Source organism: Amphiura filiformis, chromosome 19, assembly GCF_039555335.1.
Source record: "Amphiura filiformis chromosome 19, Afil_fr2py, whole genome shotgun sequence".
NCBI classification, from domain to species: Eukaryota; Metazoa; Echinodermata; class Ophiuroidea; order Amphilepidida; family Amphiuridae; genus Amphiura; species Amphiura filiformis.
Genome location: NC_092646.1, coordinates 246,579 through 272,435, shown reverse-complemented (window position 1 = coordinate 272,435; position 25,857 = coordinate 246,579). Strand labels below are relative to the sequence as shown.

Below are 25,857 nucleotides of genomic sequence, written 5' to 3'. Positions count from 1 at the left end.
ACTCAAAATGAACAAACCATTGTACATTTTAATATAATATTGCATGATTTATTAAAGGCAAGTAAGTAACAAGGCGTCAGAAAAAAACCTGTTCTACGGGCCCAACCTATCCAGAATTTTACGTTTTGGAGAATTTTTTTTTAAATCTTGCTAAAATCATTGGTTTGGGGGCCAAAATTTATTGGCTGAAAATTTGTAGAAATATGTTTGCAAGTAATCTTCATCTTTTCTTTCTTAGATTTTTCAGATTTTGCTGATATTCGGGGTAACTTTAGCCTCCAGAATAAAAACCAAGGCCCAATCGACCGACCATTAAGGTTCATACACCCGTAGAACAGGGTTTTTTTTTTCTAAAGGCTAGAATGCAGTCCAACAGAGTGTTTTCCCCCATGGGCTATTCCATTTAAAATCCACACTGCCTCTGTAGTCTTCAACAGAGGGAGAATGGGTTTCAAATTGAATTGACAATTGCATAACTTAATGTAGATAATTGTGTAACTTCCATTTAAAATGCTCCAATTTGTGGAACCCATGTACAGGGGGAGTGTGGGTTTCAAAATAATTAACCATAGCAAATTCCGTTTGAAAAACATACTCCCTCTGAAAAACTTTTAAAAAATTGCTATTTTGATAACAAAAAATTGTCACTAAAAATGTTGGAAAAATGCAAGAAAACATCAAAGCATCAACCTGAAAGAAAAACGAAGGCATCCAAAAACATGGCATGTAGTACGCATCGTGTGCACCCATGCAATTATACTAAATTAAAACATATTTTTCCGACATTTGCTGTAATAGGTTCTCACTATCTAAATGAGTGTATGAATACAGGTTGTATTAGGGGGCTATCATTTTATTCGGAAGGGGGCTATCCAAATTTACTAAAAGTTGGTGTTTTTGTGACCTCCTATTTCTCAACAAAATTTATACCCCCCCCACCACCACCACCACTGATAACCTTACCCCCAAACAGGCTAAAATTCTATTGAAATCAGTCTTTGAATAAAATAAACACACTATCTGTGGTCATCTTGTGACTCACTACATTTTGGTCATCAACAATTTTATGCCCCCCCCCCCCCTAATTTTTCTTCAATTATGACCCACCCCCTAGTATATTTGGGACCTCTGCCCACCCCTTCCGAAGAAAATAATAGCCAGTTGACACAGTATTGTTTCTGCTGCATCAAAATTTGTGTTGCATTTGTGGCAGACAGCAAAGTGTGCTTATGATTATAATGTTGGACTATATTCAGGCCCTAATTTAATGTGCAGCTAAGTAAAATATTTTTCACACAAATTTGTGTGCATGTCCCATTTTGAAGGGTGTTACAATGTTACAGAAAGGTGCTAGAAAATACTATTAGAAAAATAGACTGTAGTTCATTGTATGCTTTTGTTACAAAATCATGCTCATAAAATAATTGCCACTGTCAGATGTGTTACTGTATAGAGGCAAATTTTTATAAAGTTATTTTCGGCTGAGGGAGACATTTTTGCGATTGTTATTATCATGATTGCCCAGTCTTATGCTTGCAACACATTACATATTTTCGCAAGGTGTTAATTTCACGGATGAAACTTCATTAGCGAAAAAAGCAAAAATAAAAACCCTAGCTAAATTTACCACTGTACAATACTATGAGGCACCATTTGATTTCCAAGGGGTTGGGAGTGGGTTTTTTTTCTTTTTGAAAAAAAAAAACCTTTGCCCACCATTGAGATGAAAAAAAAAAACCACTGATGGGTTCAGGTAAGAAAAAATTCCCCACCCAACTCTGGATGTATATTAAAAAATAAAAAGCAAAAATAAAATTCTGCCTGACCGAAACTATCATGCCACCCCCTTCCCTCCCCCCAAATCAAACGGTACGCCTTAGACAGAAGGAATTGAATTAGACATATTTACCGCAGATGTCTATCTTGGCAAAGAGTTAATTCAGGCAAAAATCACAAATTGGTCAAAATATGACTTGGCAGTTATTTTATGAGGGTGATGAAATAATTATTGGTTCTTGTATAAGGCACAGTGGGTAAGGAAAATAGATGGTTGTAAATTTTATATCTGTTTAAAAAAATTTCAGAAGGCACTTTTCAAAGTGATACAGCTGTACAGTCATTTAATATCAACACCCAAATGTAAGACCATATCAATATTTTAATAGAATATGCAAGTTGTGATTAAAAAAAGACCAGACCCTGTTACTAACTTAGATTCAAAACTGTTTTCTTTGTATTAATATTCTTTATGTTTATTCCGTCCGGTATCTCATAATAGGGCTGCCATCATGTTGGCAATTCATTTTTCAGATATTGTTCACCTGTCTCTTTTAATTAAACAAAACTTGTTAAAATGGTATGAGATATTCTAGTATTTTTTAACAATATTAAACCAGCAGGTGCCTAGTTATAAATTGAACAGAATTTGTATTTTAAGATTAACATTTTTGAAGTAAGTCTAGGTTTTATTATCGAAAACTTCAACTATAATACATGTGTTTAAATGCACCATCAGTGAACAGCTTAAAGCATAAATGGCAAGAATAAATATTTGTTAAAAGTTTTATTTTCAATTTAAATGTATACATTATTTCTATATTTTCTGATAAATGTAGCCAATCACTGATGATGACTTCAAGTTGTAAAGAACAAGGTTACATGTTGAAAAGTGATTAAATATTTGTGTCGCTTAATGCACAGAGAGATACATGTAGAAAATTTGGCAGTATGCTTCCTACCCCAAAATATTGAGATTAGGGTCTGGTTTAAGGTGTGTGCTCTTGAAGTTGCAAAAAAAAAGTATCTGTGTTGTTGAAATGGTTCATGGAATGATATTAGGCTGTAGTGGTCAGCGACAACCTGTAAAGTGTGCCGAGGCTGACTTCTAGGCGTTGTGCCTGTGCGTAGCTCACTATAAATCACTGCACCTTTTTTAGGGACAGGATTACAAGTATTATAGTTAATGTTTGATTATGGTTGGGGTGGCAAATGGCGTATCCCAATGAGAATAACGCAGTTTGGCTTAATTGAGTATGTGAGGATAAACTAAATATGGCAATTTGGTAAGTCCCCACATTTCAGTAATTTTGAGAAAAGTGAGAGACAGTGCAAATCTTGGAATCACCGTCAACATGTAACCATTCTTTAGGATATTTAATATACAATTGTGCTTTCTATTTATGGTGCATAAGTATTCATAATATACATTGTTTTCTACATAATATTACTTAATCAAATGTATTGCTACTTAAATTACTAACAACATAACAGTAACAGCATACTAAAGATAGTCAGGTTTCAAAGTTGCTTGCTTGTGATAGACCTATACAGGGGGACCACCACCTAAAAAGAGAGGGGAAAATAATATGGAGTTGCAGATTCAAGCCACAATTTTTTTGCATAAGAAAAAGGGGTAATAACTTCACTATTATTATTGTAAAATGTGAACTTTTGTGTTACATTCATATATATTATTACACTTTTGTGAAGTTAGGTTTGCTGTTTAGAAAACAAATGAAAACAGCTCAACACTGGAAGTAAATGGTATACATTGCACTTACTACTAGGCTATACAACAAAACAATCTGTTGAAACCTGATCATCTAAAGTACATTTTGCAGTTGCATACAGTGGTGGCACAAGGTTGGGGTTTGTTAGGGGGTATTTAGGTAGAGTGAATTTTTGGGAAAGAGAAAAACTCTGAAAATGTACCAAAAAATTTCTACAATTAATTTACTGGGGAGGAAAGGCAAAGCCTATTTTGTTGAAAAAAAATTAAATTTTTTTGTTTTTGTTTTTGGACAAGGAAGGGAGGCCAAAACCTAAGTTATTTTAATTTTGTGCCCTGCGCTGTATACCACCACTTGTTATGGTCTGCAGTATATGCTATACTACAATAATAACTTGATCTAGTTATGTGCCATCATAAAGAAGTTTTACCACAGACAAATAAATGTGTGTCTGGGCGTTTTACAGTATGTACATGTATATGCACAAATGATAGATTGCGGTATTCAACAAAACTAATGTGATTCCTCTTCTACACTTGTACACTATTTTGCCATCCATGAGTGACACACAAACATGGCAGAGTTGGTATTCTTTTGTCCATATGCACAAATCAAGATAGACCAGAGATGGATCCCTTTATCTGTTCTTTATAATAATAGTAGTAAATAAAAAGTCCACAAAAATTAAACTGCAGCTATCTACTATTAATCTGCATGTATTTCCCCTTAACAGGATCTAAAATGTTATAGAATAAGGTATATGCAAGTGCAAAAAGTGCCTTCCCTGTAGAACTAACCTGCATTAGACCTGGTCTAACTTGTTTTATGCATACAGATTTGACTCTAATATCTTTGGGTTACTTGGATCAAGTAACATTCAATATCATTACAGAATTTAACACATTAAGTTATCTAAGAATATGTACATAAAAATTTATATCTTAGTACTATTTTTACAAGTTTGTACTTTTTCTTATAATCAAGGTGTCTGGATATTAGTCTCCTCCACAGCCTATTTGATTCCCCTCACTTCACACAAACTGTCTGCCAATTTTAATATATAACACCATTTCTGATTGGCTATACAGATTTGCCATAAGAAAGGTAACATATAACACCATTTCTGATTGGCTATACAGATTTGCCATAAAGGTACACCCAGGAACAAAAATAGCATGAATATATCACTCCACAGGACAGTGAGATTCATGACTCATGTAAACCAATTGATGTAAAATGGGCTTTATGTTGTTGTCATTGTCAGACTGTTTCATTAAATGGAACGAGTGGAGGTGGAGGAGACTACTCAGATATTTGTTAGATATTCTATGATACATATTGCACTTACAAGTTCTTATAATAAAATATTTTTTGTAAACACATAAGATTAATTCAAAAATATTTTTGTGCAGTTATTTTACAAAAAGATGCTACATTTTGAACATTTACAGGAACTAATTACATGATTATTGTTGCATTTTTTTTCTTCATATTTTTCAAGTTCTTAATTTGATGATGAGCGTATGTGACGATTCCATGTTTGAGTGCAAAAAATGACATCGGATGATATTGCTAGTTTTTTTTTAATTCAAGCCGTGAGAACTAATTTAAAAGATTTGTCTGGCAAAAATCTTTCAATTATGCTACAACATTAGGTTAGAACAGGCTCAGTTCCTGGCTCTGCCCACATGGCTGCAAAACGGCCAGTAAGCTTGTTGGGACGAGTTTACTGGAGTGCAATTGGTTATTGCCAGGGATGGTTCGTTACATCCTGCACTGAACAATTACTATTCAAAGGCAAGAAATTAATCTTAAAATGCTCATCTTACTATAAATAGGGAAATGTTGTATGTATCTATCTATGTATCTATCTATCTATCTATGTATGCCTATAAAGGCTCCGTCAGTTTCGATCCAAATGTCGCCAAATTCATACGGGAGATCGATGAATATACGGCAACGTGTTTAAACTTTATTTGGTTGAAAACGGTCAAGAATTGGCCTCAAAATCAGTGAAAATGTGGTCCGTTGCTATCCAAGGTAAACAAAAAAAGCAGTCCGTTACTAAGCTATAGGCCTGCGGCGCATCGGCGTATCTAATGCCAAGCCGCTCACGTAGCAAGAACGATACAGCAGCTGCTGGTAACGCAGCACTACGCCATGGCTCGCGTAAACGACGCAGAGTCACGTAATGAATGATATTACGGGTGAACGACCGTAGCGTAATAAATACGGGAAACAGATGTGTGTTAAAAAGTACAAACAACATGAAGAGATAGGCCTACTAAATAAAAAAAGAAAACAAAATGAGGACAAACAGGCTGTACGAGTATGTGGGTTATACTTAGTCACAAAATGAAACCGGGAATAAAATAGGCTAAAGAAGGAAAGAAAGAAACTCTTCAGGAAATGTAAGGGAAAAAAAAGCTATAATAAAATCAGGAAGTTTAAATAAAAAAGCTATTAAACTGAGGACAGAATTAAGGACATGAAAACGGGAAATCACAAGCTATGCAGCAAATAAAATAGAAGCTAAAATGGAAATGTATAAGAAAGGACAGATTTAGAAAATAACGGGAACGGGGTTAAATAAATAAAAAAACATGGTAACGGAAAATCGGACGCTTAGCAGCAGATTTTTTTTTAAATGGAACAAAATTGGCCCATGTAGAAAAAACTAAAAAGAAAGAAAGAAGTTAAAATGGAAACGTAGGCTTAAAGAGGGTCACGTTCAGATAAATAAAATTTACCTTTTCAATGATTCTACCTGTTCAGTAATTCCTCCTGTTTTAGTGAACGCTCCCATTTACTCATCTAGCGGGGACGGACCCGCGCGTAGCGCGGGTGTCCCGCTAGTCATTGTAAATGCATCATCTTTTTCAATAAATAAAATGTTATTGGTTTGAAAATAATAAAATAAACCAATTGAATATAATTGTATAAAAATTACAAAAAAGAGCTTGTGATCACACATAGGGTATCACCAGATCAAAGCTCTAATAGAATTGCTCGATTTCAAATACCAATTGGGCTATTCCAGTCGAAATCCATACACCCCCTATGGAAGATGTGACCTTAGGGGGCTGGCATTTTCTTCAGAAGGGGGTCCCAAATATACTGGGGGTTATAAATGTTTGGAAAGAAAAATAGGGGGGTCAGTAACATTTTAGATGACCAAATGTAGGGCATCACAAGATGACCACAGGTAGTATGTGTATTTTATTCAAAAAGACTGATTTCAATACAATTTTAACCTGTTTAGGGGGTAAGGTGGGGGTCATAAGAAAATTTTTGCTGAAATAGGGGGGTCGTAATTTTATTGATGCCAATTTTTTGAAAATTTAGGATCCCCTTCCAAGAAAATGCCAGCTCCTTTAACTTGCCACACAGGGAGTGTGGATTTCGAATGGGGTTACCTGACAGGGTGATTCCCATTATTTTGTAATCTACATTCCCTGTATAGGAGATTAAGGTCCTTTCCTCCAGGGGGTGTATGGATTTCAACTGGAATAGCCCATTAAGCTTCAGCACCATTGGTACTTTGGTTTTCTAATGGAGCATATTTGAACATTTATTTAGTTATTTATTTAGTGGCATATCAGGGGTCAGTGGAGCAAAGGTATATTAAATGGTAGTCATTAATACTTTGGTGGGGGATCAGAAAATATGGAGGGGATCAAAAAAAATTTGGGTCCTAAAAAGGGGATCAAGAAAAATTCAGTCCTTACTAGGGGGGGATAAAAAAATGAGGGTTAAAGCGCGGGGTAACATGTACGACAAGGCATGCAACAATTTGGGTGTAACACTATGACTCCAATGAGTAATAACTCTAAATGTTAATTTTTAGCTGAGTTAATAACATATATTTTTGGTTTCTTTTTTAGGACATGAAGGTGGGATCAAACAACTTTTAGACCATAAAAAGGGGATCAAAATATCCACCTTTTAAGGGGGTCAACAAAAAAAGATATCTGAGGTTCCAAATTTTCCACCCCCCCCCCTTTATGAACACTCCCTTGGTGTTATATTTAGGATTAGGCCTTATGTTAGGGTTAGGATGAAACATAGGGGTTGGGTGAATATTATAGACTTGGGTTTTTGGATGGACTATTTTCCTGTAGGCTGTAACCCACAGGCAAAAACATTGTTGTGTTATCATCCTAAGTGACCAACCCTAAATCCTGACAAATAAGGGCCCAGTTTTTCATTTATTTATTTTTTGAATGATGATTTTTACAAAGCCTCAAATGTTTTCCACTTACGGCTAGTCTTAAATTTATTATCTAAAAATTATCCAGTAGTCAAAATTGACAAATGCCACTCATAAAAGAAGCAGTATCTAATATTTTTGGGGATTTTTTTAAGGAATTGGATAACAATGTTTGCACATTATTATTTGTGGGACCTGAGAGCATATCAGACATATCAAATTGCATTCTACAAGGAATCATGTCCTGATGATTTTTGATTTTGTTTTAATTTGCTATAATGTATATTGGAAATTTTGAAATATGTGATATTTTTGATATTTAACAGTCCTCAAAGTAATCTAATAATAAAGTAAATCTAATGATATGTACATAAAGTGTATGTAACTGGGATGAAAAGCCAATCATCGACTGAAACTTTCTGACTTTTTATATTAAAGATATACATAGTTCCCCAGAAAGGCCTACAAAATCTTCATCTTCAATACGAATAGTCAAATTTTTCATATGATGGACAGCTTTTCATCCCAGCTGCATATCATTAGATTTATACAATAATACTTTCAGGACTGATAAATTTCACAAAATTAATCATTTTGCCATAAAATGTGTACCATGAATTTCAAAAAATCAAAATTATTTGATATCAGCAGGACATTCCTCGTAAGGCTAGTATTCAAAATGCAATTCGATATGTCTGATGTGCTCAGGATTTAAGTGCAACACAACCATTTTTTCGCTTTACGACTACCCCAGTAACCAACTCAGGATACCAATTGTAGACAGAATTACCAGTGAAAATGGAAAAACTGCCGAAGATACGTTTTTCTCCCAGTTCTCCTTCATGTTGCAGTGGTCCGTATCACAGCATCGGTGGCAAGTTTTGATTTTTGTCTGGCTATCTTCGTCGCATGTTGGTTCATCATTCTGTGATGGCCCTATGCATTCTTCATTCATCATACACTTCCGTGTACCCCTGACAAACAAACCATTAGTTGTAAGCAATTCCTCCTGAAAAATAAAATAATACAAAGTTTAAAAAAAATGAAATTCTTGCATTGCGATTTCAAGGCCATGGAATTGACCAAACGAGGAATTCAGATTTGGCCGTCTGACGAACTCACCATAAGGGGTGGTGCAATTATTATGTGTACCCCATGGTGAATAATAAAGGGGAAAGAGTTTTTGGCAACCCAAAAGGGGGCTAGCATATTGTGGCAGGTCGAAAGGGGTGACAGATCATAAAGACCCATTCAGTTTGAAAAAGTTTTGAAAAAATTAAAGTTGTGCATAAATTGCTTAAAAGTGAAGGATAAGTCATTCAAGTTGTCCCCCCCGGAAGCGTTATTTCTTTCTGCAACCATAATGGGCCGCAATGCGATAACACATAGTACATACATGTAATTAATAGGCCTATGAGGCTAGATATAACACGAGTTTATTACCATTATTATTTCCTCTTACTTAATAAAATAAAAAGAAATCGATAGAATTAAAATTCTATAACGGTTTACCTGGGGTTCGAACCCACAACCTTTGTATCCATAGTCTAATGCCTACACGACTGTGCTATGATTCGTTGTGCCAGAAAGGTGTTTGTTTATGATACTTAGGGGGCCTATTGATTACGGAATAAACTGCATACACACAATATACTATTACTAGTATAATAAATACGAATATAATCCTAATCCTAACCCTAACCCTTACCCTAACCCTAACCCCTAACCCTAAACCCTAACCCTAACCCCCTAACCCTAACCATAAGACCCTAACCCTAAGACCCTGACAATAATGAACCTTGCCTCGGACTATGCGGTTAGTGATATATTGCGGCCCATTATGGTTGCAGAAAGAAATTACGCCCCCGGAAGTGCTCATATGAGTTTAATTTAACTTACCAAGCATACTTGATTGGCGGTGCATTCCACAGCATTGCTAACCCCTTTCTCCTGAACACCATTGCACACATGGTCCTCTCCATCATTTGCGTCCGCTGTGCAGACGAAGCACATGCGGCCCTGTGATAAATAACGAAATCCGATTAACACTATAATTGTATCAAAAAGGTCTCATAAATGAAAATAAACATCTATCAAAAAGTAATAACCCCCCTTTAATGAATGACCATAAAGACAACAACTCATAACGTGTCTTTGAACTTAATATTTTGACTTTATTGATGTATTGCTTTGTCGACAACTTGCCGACGTCGGATCTTGAGATTTGATTGATGACGATTGTCGACAATGAAAATTCTACTCGACAACAGCCAGGCCAGTTCCAGTTGACTGATATTATATATAGGAAATGCTCATTTTAAAAGGGCCTCAAGATGGCGGATTTAGTCAAAGTTACTATGTTGCTCTGGGTGTTGCGTATGGTACACCTGGGGGCACTCTAACTTTGAGGTGACGCGTATGTAGGGCTGTTAAGACCCCCCTTTTCAGCAACGCTGTCACCCAAAGACCCCATATTTTTTTACGAACACATGCTCGCTCCGCGCTCTGTCACCCGAAGACCCCCTATTTTTCCATTTAATCTGTCACCCAAAGACCCTTATAAGTTCAATTTGAATAGCAACTTTCATTTATCACTGATTTTGTTACTTATTTTGAAAAAATAAAGAAATTTGAAGCCATTTAGAACTAGAAATTCGATTTTCGAGGTTTTTGTGGCACTGTTTTGGTTCTCACCCAAAGATTCCATTTAAAAAAAAGGTCATGTTCTCACCCAATGACCCCATATTTTTTACATTTTGCTCTCACCGAATGCCAAAAATCATGCTCTCACCCAATGACCCCATATTTTTTACATGTTGCTCTCACCGAATGCCCCTTAGTGCGAAAGCGCCAGCCCTACACCTATATCCATTTCAAATTGAAGTGCCCCCCCGGGATGGTACAATTTGAGTCGGCAATCTGACTGAGTAATCTGTAGGCTTGAAGGCTGCTTGGTATCTTTGGTCGTAACAGAAATCGGTCACCCCCGGGCGGCCACCAAACAAACGTCGCATCAGATGCTCAATCAGACTAGTATATCTAAGTCTTTACATGTAGGCCTACCTACCTTTGTATTCGTCAAAGGTGCCATCGTTGTAACTGCAAGAACAAAATCATTTTATTAAAAGAAGAATATGCAATGGCGTGTCCAGGGGGGTGCTTTGTGCTCAAGCCCCCCGCACTTTGTTAAAAATCATGTAAAACCAGCGATTTTTGGCGATTTTAGCCATTAAGCCCCACGCATAAATCTGAAAGAGCAGATGAGCCCCCGCAGGATGAGATCCTGGACACGCCCGTGATATGCCTCTAAATTTTCTTGCAGATTAATTCGTTTAGCAAAAATATCATCAAATTATGATTAGGCCTACGTTCTGGTGTAATTTTGGACATGTGTGTCGGCAATAGCATTGACTAACACTAGACGAAATTTTGGATGAGAAAACGGACATTTTGGTGAGAAACGGCCAAAATGGAAAGAATTTAAATTTTCTCATTCTTTTGGATGAGAATCTTCGTGGTGCGTGTGTCAATCATTATTGTCTTATTAAAACTGGTGAGAATGGGTAATGGGTAATCCCCACTGAGCTATAAACAAACATTATTTTCTCATCCAAAAGAATTAGAAAATTTAAAATGTATAGTCATGCTGTAATAGTTACGTCGCCATGGGTAGAAACAACGCACTGAATGGTCTATTGTTCTATTGTGTCTGATTTGAGCGCCGACATATTGGAAAATGTTGCCAATCAATATTCATGAGAGTGTACATTCAAATTGAGGATTTCTGATTTTGAACTATTTTTCTGCCGGATTTTTTGGCCACTTTAAAAGTCTGGATTTCCAACAGTCACGACTGGACAAAAAGTCCGGATATCCGAACTCCTCTATAGGGCGAACCACTCCCTCATTTCAAATCATTAGTTTTGGTTTCTCTTTTGTTCAGAAACCAAAAATCAAGGGATTAAAAAGTGGAGATGAACTGGTCTGCATTCATAACAGTATTGTGCTAGGAGGACACAAGAGGGTATATATAATCAAAAGTATAATGGCCTATAACCATACGTATATAATAGCCTATTGTGCTAACATTTTCATTATCGATGTCTATCAACGCGGGCGACAGTTGATGCTCTCTGCCGTAGGTGGCACACTTCCATGCCACTTTATAATTACACCCGAGTTCTATATACGAGGCCTACATGTAGAAATCATGTGCATATATTGAGGGGGTGGGGGGGGGGTGTTTTGTTTATTTGTCTGAAATATAAACGATGCATGATGATGTAGATGATTTGATTATGAATCAGATTATTCCCCGGAAAGCACAACCCATACGTACCTCTTACCTACGTTCCCTCCGCCACCTATATATAACCTCCTCCCTCCCCCTCCCCACACTCGATATCGACTCTTCCCTATTATTCCACTCCACTCTTGAGCTCCCCTCTCCCCCTCCTTCCCTTCCCACTTCCAATGCTCTCCCCCTCTGTTTCTCTTTCTCCCTTACCCTTACCCCCCCAGACCCTCTTTCCCTGGCGATCTCTTCTCTCTCTCTCCTTCTCCAATAAATAAATTGAATAAAAGTCAGTTTAAACCAGCTTTCTATGATATTGATCTTCCGTCATGCGACATGCACATAAATAGAGTTGTGTATAATAGTGTTTATATCACTGAAGTCATAATCTGTCAAGTGTCTATTGTAATGTCTGGAAATATTTCGATGGTCTATATATTTTCACAGTGAAATCAGCGTAGGCTATTTCGTAGTCTCAAGTCAATGCTTTCAAACTAAATCAATGCTTTCAAATGTAGACTGCTTTGTTCGACTTCTCTGCTCGTGAATATTGCACTGCGAAATTTAAACATTTCTTTTGTATACTTAGATCAGGTAACTCGAAAATCCTGTAATTTTATTCGTCACACCACTTATAAGAAACTGAAACCAAAACCGAAACTACCTGTCACAAATGTTTAGTTTTAAACAAAAGGTAGAAACAATGAGTTCGATATCTTGTGATTCAAGTGGTTAGGCAGGACAATAGGAAACCACGTGACCAAAACCAAAACTAAAACTAAATATTTGAAATGAGGCAGTGTATATACATTTTGGGATTCCTTTATGCCCAGACGAATAATTTAACATAGGCCTAGGCCTATACTTTTCAACAGGAATTGGATATTTTTCAATTTTGACCTCTGTTTAACCTTAATTGAGACTGCTACCAAAAATTGTCAGAACTTTGAACATGTTGAAGAGGGCATCCCAAACCAGATGTGTTCAACATCCTTCAGGCAAGAAAAAATATGGTCCCCCGGAGGCCCCTGTTTTTTGGACCACGCAGTTCCGAAAGACCCCTGAATTCAAAATAGAGCTCTGAAAACCCCTAATTTTGACAATTTCGGTTCTAAGACCCATAAATTGTCCATTCCGACATGTCCGAGTCTTTCCCCAAGCGATTTTCAACGAGAAGCCAAGAAAGCGGACCTTTCAACTATGAAAGACTTAAGACTCCCTTTTACCGGTACGCCTTCAGCTCCCAAAGTTCCACCATCCGAATTCCGGGGTAGTAATAACCAAAAATATGATACTGTGCCCCCAGGGCCGATGCTGGTACCACATCTTCAAACGCCATTTTGAAGTGAAGTTCAGAACAGCGATTTCGCGTACATTAGTCACTTGAATTCATAATGACATAATAATTACCTGGAATTAACTCGAAAGACTCTATTTCCAAGGTGCCGTTGGCAGCCGCCTTCTCAAATGTAGTTGTTACAACGTCATACAAGTAGTCCAGTGTTGAATCAAACCCTGCATTGGTAACAGAGGTGTCGCTAATATCACTGAATACAACCGTGAAGTCGGCCAAGATGCTACCACTCCTGTATGAGAATAAAAAGGTTGGTTCAGTGCAACGGTAATAATTGAATACATGAATACAAAAGCCACCCAAGTCCAACCTGTGTATCATTTTAATTCCTTCAGTTAGATTTACCTGGTCAATATGGTAAGTTTTACGTGCAAATGAGTGGATTAACCTGTATTAGGTATAACGATTATCATTTCAGGGACTTCGTGGGGTTCATTTTAAATTTTGGACTTGGGTGGTTTTTTGAATCATATACAAAGACAACAATGTTAGAATGAGATTACCACTAGTAAGATAATACAAAATAAAGCGCACATGTATGTATAATGTTGACAAGCATTCTGCCATGTAATATAAACCACACACTTTCCTTTATTAAACCCATTGTTTTTCAAAAGTCACTCTCTAGCAATGAATGTGTTACAAGTGGACTTTTATACATACTGGATTTTAATCAATGTGTTACAAGACTCAAATCATGGGATTGGGTGATTCTTTCATACATGCTATTTTTCACATGCTCAATAGACACAGCGGATGAATTTGAGTTGTTCTTTCATACATATGACAGGCCTATGTATAGCAACACTTTCCCATGCTTAACTCAAGTTGGCTTAAGTATGGACTTGGGTGGCTTTTGTATTCATATATTCAATTTATAAATTGGTAGACTCGAGGCATTTAGTAATCACGCTTATGGCACCAACGCAGAGCATAGGGCCTCCCAATTTTGGTTATCGTCCGGAGGATTTTATGAATGAGGGAGTGGTCTTCACCCCCCCCCCTCCCATGTGAGATTCAGACTCTGAGGGATAACTCCCCGGAGGAGCGGCACATCATCAAGGGTAAGGGGGTCTTTTGAAGCTGCGAACAGTCAGAATCAAGGTTCTTCTCTTGGTTTTCTAGTTGACAATCGCCTGAAAAAAAAACCCCAGAAATGTAAGGAATGAGCAATTTAGTCTTTTTAGAGCTGAAATCAAAATCAACGGTCTTTCAGTGCTTTATTTTGGTCAGAACTATTGACATACTGCAGTTACTACGGTGTCTGATCTCCGCCAAACTCCCCCTTTTATAATTCATCTCCCCAAATTTTCAGTTTTCCCCCTTTTTGCGAAATGCTTCCCCTTTTCAAATATTTTCCCTTTAACTTTCCCCTTTTCAAATAGTTCCCCTTTTCGACTTTCTCCTTTTCAAATAGTTCCCCTTTTCGACTTTCCCCTTTCAAATAGTTCCCCTTTTCGAATTTCCCTTTTCATATAGTTTCCCCTTTTCGAATTTCCCCTTTTCATATAGTTTCCCCTTTCGAATTTCCCCCTTTCATATAGTTTCCCCTTTCGAATTTCCCCTTTTCATATAGTTTCCCCCTTTTCGAATTTCCCTTTTCATGTTTCCCCTTTCGAATTTCCCCTTTTCATATAGTTTCCCCCTTTCGAATTTCCCCTTTTCGAATTTCCCCTTTTCATATAGTTTCCCCCTTTTCGAATTTCCCCTTTTCGAATTTCCTTTTCATAGTTTCCCCTTTTCGAATTCCCCCTTTTCATGTTTCCCCTTTCGAATTTCCCCTTTTCATATAGTTTCCCCCTTTTCGAATTTCCCCTTTTCATATAGTTTCCCCCTTTTCGAATTTCCCCTTTTCATGTTTCCCCCTTTTTCGAATTTCCCCTTTTCATATAGTTTCCCCTTTTCGAATTTCCCCTTTTCATATAGTTTCCCCCTTTTCGAATTTCCCCCTTTTCATATAGTTTCCCCCTTTTCGAATTTTCTTTTCACCTTTTACATAATACCATTTTAAAAACAGATATCCCCCATTCAAATAGTTTCTCCCTTATTAAATTTTTACTCCCTTTTTTTATTCCCCGTTTGACGATGCGTAGGCTTTACCAGTAGGCACCGACCATCTATAGTGCCAGCCTTCATGCTTCGATCGTGCATACATGTACTTCGATATTGAAATAGGTCCAGCCTACACGTTGAAAGCACGTGATTGTCTGATACAAATTCTTGAGCTAAATAAAATGATACTTATTATGTAATTTATGAATTCTAATTCTATAGGATATAGATCTACATTTAAGAAAAATCATAATCTGAATTATATCATGCAACTAAATATAGACCCAGGAAAAGGCCAGGAGATTGGAATTCGAATCAATTAGATTGCCTTATTAATCGTTATTATTTTGGACTTGTCTCGACTTTAAAAAAAAGACTAGGCTTAATTGCTATACTTAATTCTTCATCTAACATATAGGGCCTATACTAATTCTTTTTGGATTTTTGAGGCGTGCACCACTGACCGAAGTCCCTGGTTCATTTGTCTGGTCAATTGAATATATGCCATAGAGCCTTTGATTAGAAAGCACATTTTTATTGTTAACGGGATTGTTGACAAACAAAGAATAGCGAAAATTACTCGGAACTGGCTTAAAGATAAAGTTGCATAAAATCACACAGCCACACTTGTCATAAATATGCAATGCCCATTTTGTCCAGGCCCGTTTTATAAATGTATGCTTTTATTGTCATTTCACTGTTAAGACCGCTTGTTTTAAACGTTGGTGCTAACTTAAAAAAAACCTTTTGAATATATAGCACAAACAATTCTTATTAGGCCTATCTAGGCTTCTGTAACAATGGCAGCCAGTTGTTTGTTGTCTCTGACATATCCCTGTTTATAGACAAGTTCTTCACATACTTTCAAACATCATTGCTATGAATTTGACCAGCATAAATATTTATGCATGCCATTTCACCCGTTTAACATTCTGAACATCATTTGGTTTATCAATCATATCGGATTTGCTCTTTGTACAGCCCCCCTATAAACGTACATAAAAGTTGACGGATCCCTAACCCATTGAATTTAGCGGGCGCTTGCACAACAGGCTATAAATCTACCTACGTTGGTATCCAAATTCATGTAGAACGCCTTTCCAATAATGGATGTAGCGGAATGAGCTCTAGTGAGTGCACGGTACTCTCCAGGGTCCAGGCTTACTGGTAAAGCCTACGCACGGAAAACGGGGAGTACCCAAACAAAAAGGAGTATTAAAAACAAAAAGGGAGTATTATTTTAAAAAGGGAGAAACTATTTAAAATGGGAACCTATTTGTGAAAAGCGGGAGGAAAGATAAAAGGGGATTATTTGTAAAAAGGGGGAACTATTTACAAAATGGGTGAAAATAAAAAGGGTATTATTTGTAAAGGGGTAATTCGAAAACGGGGAAACTATTTGAAAAGGGGAAAATTAAAAAAGGGGGTAATTATTTGAAAAGGGTGATTCGAAAAGGGGAAACTATATGAAAAGGGGGGAACTATTTGAATGGGGGGAAAGTCGAAAAGGGGGAAACTATTTGAAAAGGGGGTAAGTCGAAAAGGGGGAAACTATATGAAAAGGGGGAAATTCGAAGGGGGAAACTATATGAAAAGGGGGAAATTCGAAAAGGGGGAACTATTTGAAAAGGGGGAAAGTCGAAAAGGGGGACTATTTGAAAAGGGAGAAAGTCGAAAAGGGGGAACTATTTGAAAAGGGGGAAAGTTAAAAGGGGGAAATATTTGAAAAAGGGGGAAAGCATTTCGCAAAAAGGGGGAAAACTAAAAATTTGGGGATATGAATTATAAAAGGGGGAGTTTGGCGGAGATCAGACACCGTAAGTTACTGTCCGTTAGTCCTATACACAATACACAGTGCTCTCACCGTTGACGCGCGACCTTTACAAATAGTGTATGAAGAAGTATATTGCATTTGCCTAGTTAACATCACTGTGTGAAAAATAACCGGCTAATATTTTAACTATTCTCCAAACTTCTAGCAAATATATTTCTCTAACATGACCTAAAATTACAGCTAGGTTAGATGTTCAGAAGGGGTCGCACTTTCGTAGAATATGAGTGAGGGCAAAGCATAGCTAGCTCATAGCTAGCCAACTCCCCGCGTTAATTGAATGGAGATTTGACCGAAAATATTGAGCTATATTGGTAACGGACCGCTCCGTTCTGAAGGATGCCACAAAAAAACGGTGCAAGCTACATTTAAACTATTGTATGAAATTCTAGAAAATATAGTTTTGTAACATGTCCTAAATTTTAGCTAATTTAGGTGTTTGGAGAGGTCGCACTTTTGTGTTTTAGGAAGGATATGTAAACGACAGATAACACCAAAAATATGAAGAAATTATTTCCAAACCGTGTTAAGTCAACAATCATTATGTTGCTCATTTTCAAGAATGCTGGTTAACAAAAAGCAGGGCATTGTCTCATTTCGTGAACAAAGGTGCACATACCATTGTTTCCTTCCGTTTCCTTTATAATCGGTTACCCAACTGAAGCTATAATACCAGCTTTATTGCGATATCGCACATTGAAAACAGACACATGTGCACAACCAGAGAAGATCCGATTAAATCAGTTGAGCTGTTTCAATGAGTGTTATCTTGGTTTAATAGCTTTTAATGGGGTTTAAGTCCTGCAAAGGTCGAAGTGAATTCTACTGTAGACATGACTGCATCATGAGGGGTCTTTGGGAGCTTATGCGGTTCAAAAAACAGCGGTCCGTCATTTATGTTGAGTCCACCCCACCCCCGCGTTAACCCATAGGCCTAAGGTTCCACAAAAGAAATGAAACTCAGTGATCCTTGTTCTCTAATACATAGGGCCCGACATAGTGCCTACACTTATATGTTTTTTAAATATTTTTTTGGGAAAATTTGACTAATCCCAGAAATTAACCAAATTTTTGGACATTGAAGGATTAAAAGGACTAATATTCCTATATAAGGATAAATTTCAGAAAAAAAAGTGGTTCACTTTTAGTGCAGTGACGTTGTGCACCGACGGCACGGCGCTACTGTATGTATGGGGTGAGATTGAACTAGCTCATTGGATCCTTCAGCGCCTTCAGCTCGTCCCCTCGTCCCTCGACAACTGAACAATTTGAGGCCATTTTCGTTGAAATCGAAGCACATTTACTTGTAGTTTTTGACCCCTGCACAGCGTCATCATCCCTATACTAGTATCTCGCTTCGTGTCAGAAATTGCGATGATAGTAGGCGAATCCCATCGTTTTTCAACAGCCAAGCATGACGAGTTTGTTCTTGATAGCTGATCGACTTAATTTAAGCACACCACCAGTTACCATAATACACGCTTCTTCCCCATTACGAATGCGCGTTGCCATTTATCAGCTGAAATGACTAATTTTTACGATCTGCGCATGCTCATCATCCTCTTTATTGTTGCTAACTCAAGGAAATTCGATTTTTCGTCAGTTTTTGTTTTCAAAACGCAGAGTGGAATTTCAATACACACAGCAACGCTTATCATATTCTTTCAACATATTAGAGACATTACGATTTTTCAAACGCAACACGTGGCACGTACGTTTTCGCGTACGTTAATACGGTGTTGAATATGGCTATAGTCTCTGTTCCAGACTGGATTGTGCTCATTCGTCACGATGGAGAACAAGAAAGTCAGAATAAAGACTATAATATTTGCTCAATATCTAACAGCTTCTAACCAAGGTCGATAGAGGGCATAGTAATTGAAAAAATAACAGTAAATTTAGGCAGAGTCTCACTCTGCCTAAATTCAAACAGACCGCTTTCGATTTTGATTAAAATTTTGACCTACATGCTGATTAAACCTAATTGTTGTTTGTGCTCCCCAAATATTATAGTTGCCCCAAAACATATATTTTGGTAGATTAAAGATCACTACATACATACATCATGACTTTACTTTCAAAATGAGACTTTTTTGTCCTGAAAATTGGGCGTGTTGCATGGACTTAGACATGAGGTAAAATCAGCATATTTCAACGTAGCATCTGCGTTTTTATTCTACGTTGGAATCCAAAATGGAAATCGCAATGTAATTTTTTTTAACGCAAAATATCACACACATTTCAATGGGCAATCTCTGCGTGTGAATCAGGTGGTGGCCGTATTGCATTCTCTAAATTCAGTAAATTTTCATCGTCAACCGTGTTATTGAATGTGATTATTTTGAAATTTAAAAACGCTTGAAATATCACAAACAAATAGGCATATGTTAATAAATAATATAAATACAAGCTAAAACCGTTGGGGTTCGATAATGAACCCCACAAAACTAACCCAAGTAAATTGAAAATGCCATACGGCCGGGCGCTTTCACAAGTTGCCGGCTCGATCATGTCAGCCACCACCTGGTGTGAATATTGCGTTTGAATTTAGTCAATTTTTAACACATCGCTGTACCTTTATTATAATGATTTGTTACAAACAAAAAGGATCATAATAATACTTAGACTTTCCTTCATATGTTCATTATCTTTGACTGTCTTTAATATATTGGGAAATGGACAAATTTTGTGAATTTTCAACGATGTATCTACGTCGATTTCGCACGTGGAATATCTTCAAAAATAGCTAAATACGTGACCTTGCTTCGATACAGGAGAGTGGTTTTGAATAGATCAACGTACGTCCGATGTCTACGTTTGGAAATCGCAATGTCTCTATTATATTCAACTGTAAGTCGTATATCAAATGTTTTGATCAAAAGCAAAAATATCGGTATATAAATTATATTAAAGGGCATATTATTCTGACGAGTGTAGGTCGGCTTCGGCTGGCTTGCATGAAACAATATTGTAAATAATGCTTTAATAAATCACCAAGTCTATTTTAAATGTATTCCAGCTCCCTTCTTGGGTGAGCACTTTACTGTGGATGATTTACCTTACTTGGATTTATTTATTAAAGGGCATATATATTGCTCGGACAACACATCATTGGCATGATTGGCAAGCTAACATTATGAGGACAATGAAAATGACTCCTTTTTTGAGAAAATAAGTCGTTTAAAATTGCTTTAAGCGGTGAATTCCTTTAAAGGAGACAGATTTGACCTAGAAACTACAGTGATGTCGTGAAATGAATATTGCCAGCTTTGAGAGAATAGACTGTCAACACTCTCAATGCACAGAACGTATACTGGTTTTCCGTAAACCGTATACTGGTTTTGTTATCAGAAAAAAAAACTCTGAATCAAGTATTACAAATTTAATGGTTTTTACACATATGGAAAAAATCAGGCAGCTTCTTTATTATATATAAGTAAATTGTGATATTACAATTCATATGTACATCAACCTGATGAGAAATATTTGGACTAAAAAATAAAAAAATATTTTAGATCAATTTTTACCGTACAAGCTTAGAATTTGAGCGTGACATATCAATATTGTATTTATTATGCAAATAAACAATTCCAATGGCCCGGGAACTAACCTTTTGTTGTCCATTCCCAATTTCTCGTGAAGGTCGCGCATTATATACATGAATGAACATCAAAAGAGCTCTCTGAGGGCTCATGTGTTATGTACTGCTCGTGAACATTATAGTGTGTTACACAGCCAGTTTGGTTACGCGTATAATGAAGGTGGCTTGGAGAAGACTACTAGTACTCTTCATGTATTATGTACGTCATCAGTTTGCTGCATTGGAAATCAATTTCACTTCGAACGCTGAAAAGGGCCGTACGAGCCAGCATTTGACCAACACGTTTTGTCTTTTTTTTTCAGGAGAAATACCGAAAAAATTGCGACGAGTGTCAACTTGAAATAATTATTCTCTTCGAATGGAGTTGCAATAGATATGCCCTTTAACGGGTTTGAGAATATAATCACATCAAAAGAATCTACACACCATCATCATAGCACAACAAGTAGTCTATTTTCATTACAGGAATAAAATCAATACATCACCAAACCCCCCCCCAATATTTTGCTAGGGATGGTCCATACAATCATCCCCCATGTTGACGCCTTTATGTGGGTTTCTGACAAGGTTAACCGCATATTTGGCCATTTTAGCCCCCCCCCCCCGCCATTTTTTTTGCGCCTCACACGAATCCTTTCCACTTCGGCACCAATGGCAAAATGTTTCACTCGCTTCGCGCACATTCAGTAGCGTAGCCAGCGAGAGACACGGGGCAGACTGTCCCCTGACAAAAAATGAAAGAAAAAAGTGCCCCTCTGATCTGAACAAAGGGCAAAGGAAAGTGAAACGGTATTGGTAAACCAAGTCAACACATGATAATATTATTTTTAGGTAATTCCCATTTCATTTTCCTACCCCCAAATCGCGTGTATCCCTTTAAATTGGATTTCTTGTACGGAGAAATGAACCCGTATGCATGGTCGTTCTGCGCATGTTCGGTTCAATTAGTTATCACCCGCTCTTCTGCCCATGTGCGGTTCAATTAATTATCTCCGTCAGCCAATTAGCACGCCGTACGTATTCAATCAATTATCTCCGTCAGCCAATCAGCGCGTCCGACATGCTGGCTGGCTGGGCGACCTCATGTCATTCTCGTCCTTGCTGTTAGGGGGTGTTAGCTGTATAGTACTGCAGAGGTAGTTGTAGGAGTAGGAAGCTAAAGTGTAGGATAGGGGTGTGGCTGAGTATTGTATGTTATAGTCTGGACTAAATAAATTACTGTTGAAGTTAAAAGGAGAGCTACTACGTGATAATTATTTAGATGTACTTCTGTTTGTAAAAGATACTCTGACAGTGGGGTTCTGCCCCCACGACTTGCCCCTCTCAATACAAAACTTTTCGTGTTCCTATTAAGGGACTGGTGTCAACCCGGCCACCTGACTTTCATAATCAAATTACAGTCAAACCAGGTATCTATTTAAAAACCACATTGAGACATTCGTGTTCCTTTGGCAATCGGCCGTCCCGCCACAAAAGGAAAAAGGGCAAGGAGCCCCTTTTCCATCAAAATTCACCCCGATTATGGGCCATAATAGTGTAAAATTCAATTTTATTTGCCCCCCCCCCCGACCAAGAAAGCTGGCTACGCCCGTGCGCACATTTGTCAATAAACTTATTCTGTCGCCAAAAGGTGCTGGATTCACTATACTTAAAGAATTTTTTTCCCAGCCCAATTACATATCACTTCTACAGAGTGGTACTTTGTGGTACTGAGTGGTACATAATAGCATTATACATTTCAATCATACTTATTAATATTGTTGTTCTCGGTTTATATTGATTTAAAGGAGTATTTCGTGATCCTAGCATCCTCTTTTTATGAAATTTTTCAGTACATATCCACACAAAAAGCCTATTCCCAAAATTTCAGTTGATTCCGATTTTGCGTTTGCGAGTTATGCATGATTATGTGTATTACACTGCTCCATAGACAATGCGTTGTAATTTCGTTCTGGTGCACCAGAACGAAATTCAAATTTCACGATATCTTTGCAAAACGAATTCCTCTGCAAGAAATATTTTGTACATAAACATTATGTAGCCAGAGGTTCCCAGTGATATAAAAATCTCAACTTTTTTTGAGAAAAGTGGGGGGGATGAGGCTGTGGATCACGAAATGCCCCTTTAATTGTTACTGCTTAAAATGTATTGCTATTTATTTATACCATTGACTTTTGTTTACATTTAATATTATTACTCTGTTGAGCTACTAGTGTCACTTGTAATGTTGATGATTGATGAAATAAAACATGAAATATGAATATATGAATCCCGGGATATGAATACTTACCTGAATCCCGTGACGCTCACAGATGTAACGTTGGCCGAGGCCTCGAAAGCGTTCTTTATCTGAACAAAAACATGAATAAGTTATGCTATCAACATTAAAATGGTACAATGTTAACATGGTTATATTAGCAATTCATCACACTCTCTATTCCAGAAAAAAAAATTTGTTTGAGATTCTGAAAATATTATCCCAGGTTTTTGTTTCAAATGATACATAGCTATATCCTACTTTTGTTAGTTCTAAAGGCAATAAAATCAAATTTTAATATTTAGCCAAATTGTGAAAATAGTTGCCATGCGTTTTAAGGGTGTTTCGTATGCTGAGTGAAACCCAAAGACTTTTTCTAAGTTTAATATTTCAGGTATATTCATTCTAATTGTTGGAAAACACATTTTCTAATATCTTTTATAATCAATTATCAAAACTAACCCCGGAATTTAACATAAAATATAGAATTTATGAGTAGGCAGGGTCAGGGGCGGATAAAGGATTTCGAGAAAGGGGGGGCACACTCTTGAAAATAAAAAAATTTAATAAATGGCCGCGAAGCGGTCATCCCGGAGCGCTTGCGCGACGCAGGGGGGTGTCTGAGGGGGGATGTGCCCCCCTCAGAAGTGAGAAACTTTTGGAAAATGAAGACCCAAGTGAAGCCATTTGGTGGACCATTTTGTCAACATTATGGTGTAAAATTTTAGTTTGAAAAAGCCTAAAATTTGCAAAAAGACGGCCCAATTGAAGCCATTTGTGGACAAGTTTTGACCTCTTTTGTAAAATTTGCTTTATATGTACCCATAACGTTTCGCGACATGGGGGGGGGGGGTCTGAGGGGGATGCCCCCTCAGAAATGAGAAAACATTTGCAAAATAAAAACCTAATTGAAGCCATTTGGTGGACTATTTTGGCACTATTATGGTGTAAAATTTGAGTTTGAAAAAGCCGAAAATATAAAATTTGCGAAATGACAGGCCAATTGAAGCCACCTTTTTTCACTGTTATTGTATAAATTCAGAGTGCTGGGTGTGAAATACAGAAGCGAAAACGGGCAGTTGTTTATACAAGCAGGGGGTGTCTGATGTTCCCCCTCCGAAATTTGGAAATTTTGTGAAATGAAGGTCCAATTGAAGCCATTTGGTGCATCTGTTTTACACTATACGAGAGTATATCATTGCTTTTTAAAACAAAACAGGGCCCGAACTCAATTTGTAAAATGTTACACTGACACTTTAATAGGCCTATAAGACTTGGAGATTCGGCATGGATCGAAGTCAACATGCAGTCCGTATTAATACTGACTTTGGTGACAAAATGTGACGGGCCCTGCATCATCGACGGGCCATCAGAAATCAACAAGTACTGCCTAAAAGAATCCGGCCTATATTAGGCCTATAAAGGGCCTACTTTTGATATACCAGACTGTGAGCTACTGTGCGGTTTATTTGGCATGGGCCTACTAATTATACGTGCAATTTAACTTTTCCCCTTCTCCTTTTCTCTTCTCTTTTTCTCCTTTTTTCCTCTTTCTCTTCTCTTCTCTCTTTTCCTCTTTTTTTTTTGTTGGGAGAGGGGGGAGGAAGGGGCGCCGCCCCCTGAATCCGCGCCTGGAGAGTGCCACCCCGGTGTATGATACTCACTACAGATTTATTAGCTATAGGCCCGAAGATTTTTTTTTCTTTCTTTTTACGTTGTGCCGTTTTCTTTTTTCTTTCTTTTCTTTTCTTTTTTCCCTTTCTTTTCTTTTCTTCTTTTCTTTCCCTCCTTCTCTTCTCTTTCTTTTCTTCTATTTTTTTAATTTTTTGGGATCCGCCAAAAGGGGGGGCACGGGCCGGCTGTGCCCCCCTCTAAATCCGCGCATGGGCAGGGTAACGTTTTTCCGTTGCAACATTCACCCGATGTCGCGACGTTTCAGTTCTCCGGAGCGGCTTTCTGTTCTCAGCCAAAGAAGATTTTTACAGCATCCCAGAATAAAGTCATGTTAGTAGAGAGGCTACTTTCTGGATACATAGGATCCCGTGCATCATTTTTGGACAAAGGTGACAGCCGTATTAAAATTAAACACAAGAGTCTCATCTTTCTGATTAACCCGGCTGATTACTGAAAAGTGACGTGAGCTGAGATATTTTGTTTAATAAATGTTTTTTTTGTGACTTTCTTCCAATTTTTACCCAAAAATGTCAAATCTAAAAGTAGCAATAACTTCAAACGAAAGTTTACTGCAACCATAATTTTTGCTCTTGAGTAATAGAGGGCATTATGATTATTTTATATCTGTGAACAAAAATATTCCATCATATATATTGAGGTGAAATTTGGGTTAAGACATGCTTCTTTCATGATTTTAATCATTTTTTACCAAAAATGCCCATTTTAACACTATATTTATTTATTTATTTATTTATTTATTTATTTATTTATTTATTTATTTATTTATTTATCGCTCTTTTACACTTAAAGTTGAGCACTCTCTGAAGAAACTTTAGTTCATTACTTTGTATAGCCTATATATATATATATTTATTTATTTATACCTACATTTTTCTGCGTCGTCTGTTTCAAATTTTTGAATTCGTCCGATTCGGTATCCGATAAAGCCGGTGTGAAGCTTCCTGACAATTTCAATTCCCCGGACACCTCAGGCTTTCCTATGAAAACAAAATTGGAAATGGGAAACAACAAATTTGAAACAAAATTAGTCTGATGCATAGGCCTAGATTATTAT

The 25,857-nt window shown here is 37.2% G+C and overlaps 1 protein-coding gene across 1 annotated transcript in view; it reads right to left on the bottom strand.

The window, feature by feature from the left end:
* Nucleotides 1-7,302: 7,302 nt before the first annotated feature.
* The window catches only part of LOC140141658 (uncharacterized), a 30,445-nt gene continuing 11,890 nt past the window's right edge, over nucleotides 7,303-25,857 (bottom strand). Inside the window, exons 5-10 of the mRNA XM_072163570.1 lie at nucleotides 25,671-25,780; nucleotides 23,142-23,200; nucleotides 13,424-13,599; nucleotides 10,787-10,818; nucleotides 9,619-9,738; nucleotides 7,303-8,728 (exon numbers count right to left, since the gene is read on the bottom strand). Coding sequence (XP_072019671.1) covers nucleotides 8,465-8,728; nucleotides 9,619-9,738; nucleotides 10,787-10,818; nucleotides 13,424-13,599; nucleotides 23,142-23,200; nucleotides 25,671-25,780 — 761 coding nt within the window. The 3' untranslated portion in view covers nucleotides 7,303-8,464. The remainder of the gene's footprint in view (nucleotides 8,729-9,618; nucleotides 9,739-10,786; nucleotides 10,819-13,423; nucleotides 13,600-23,141; nucleotides 23,201-25,670; nucleotides 25,781-25,857) is intronic.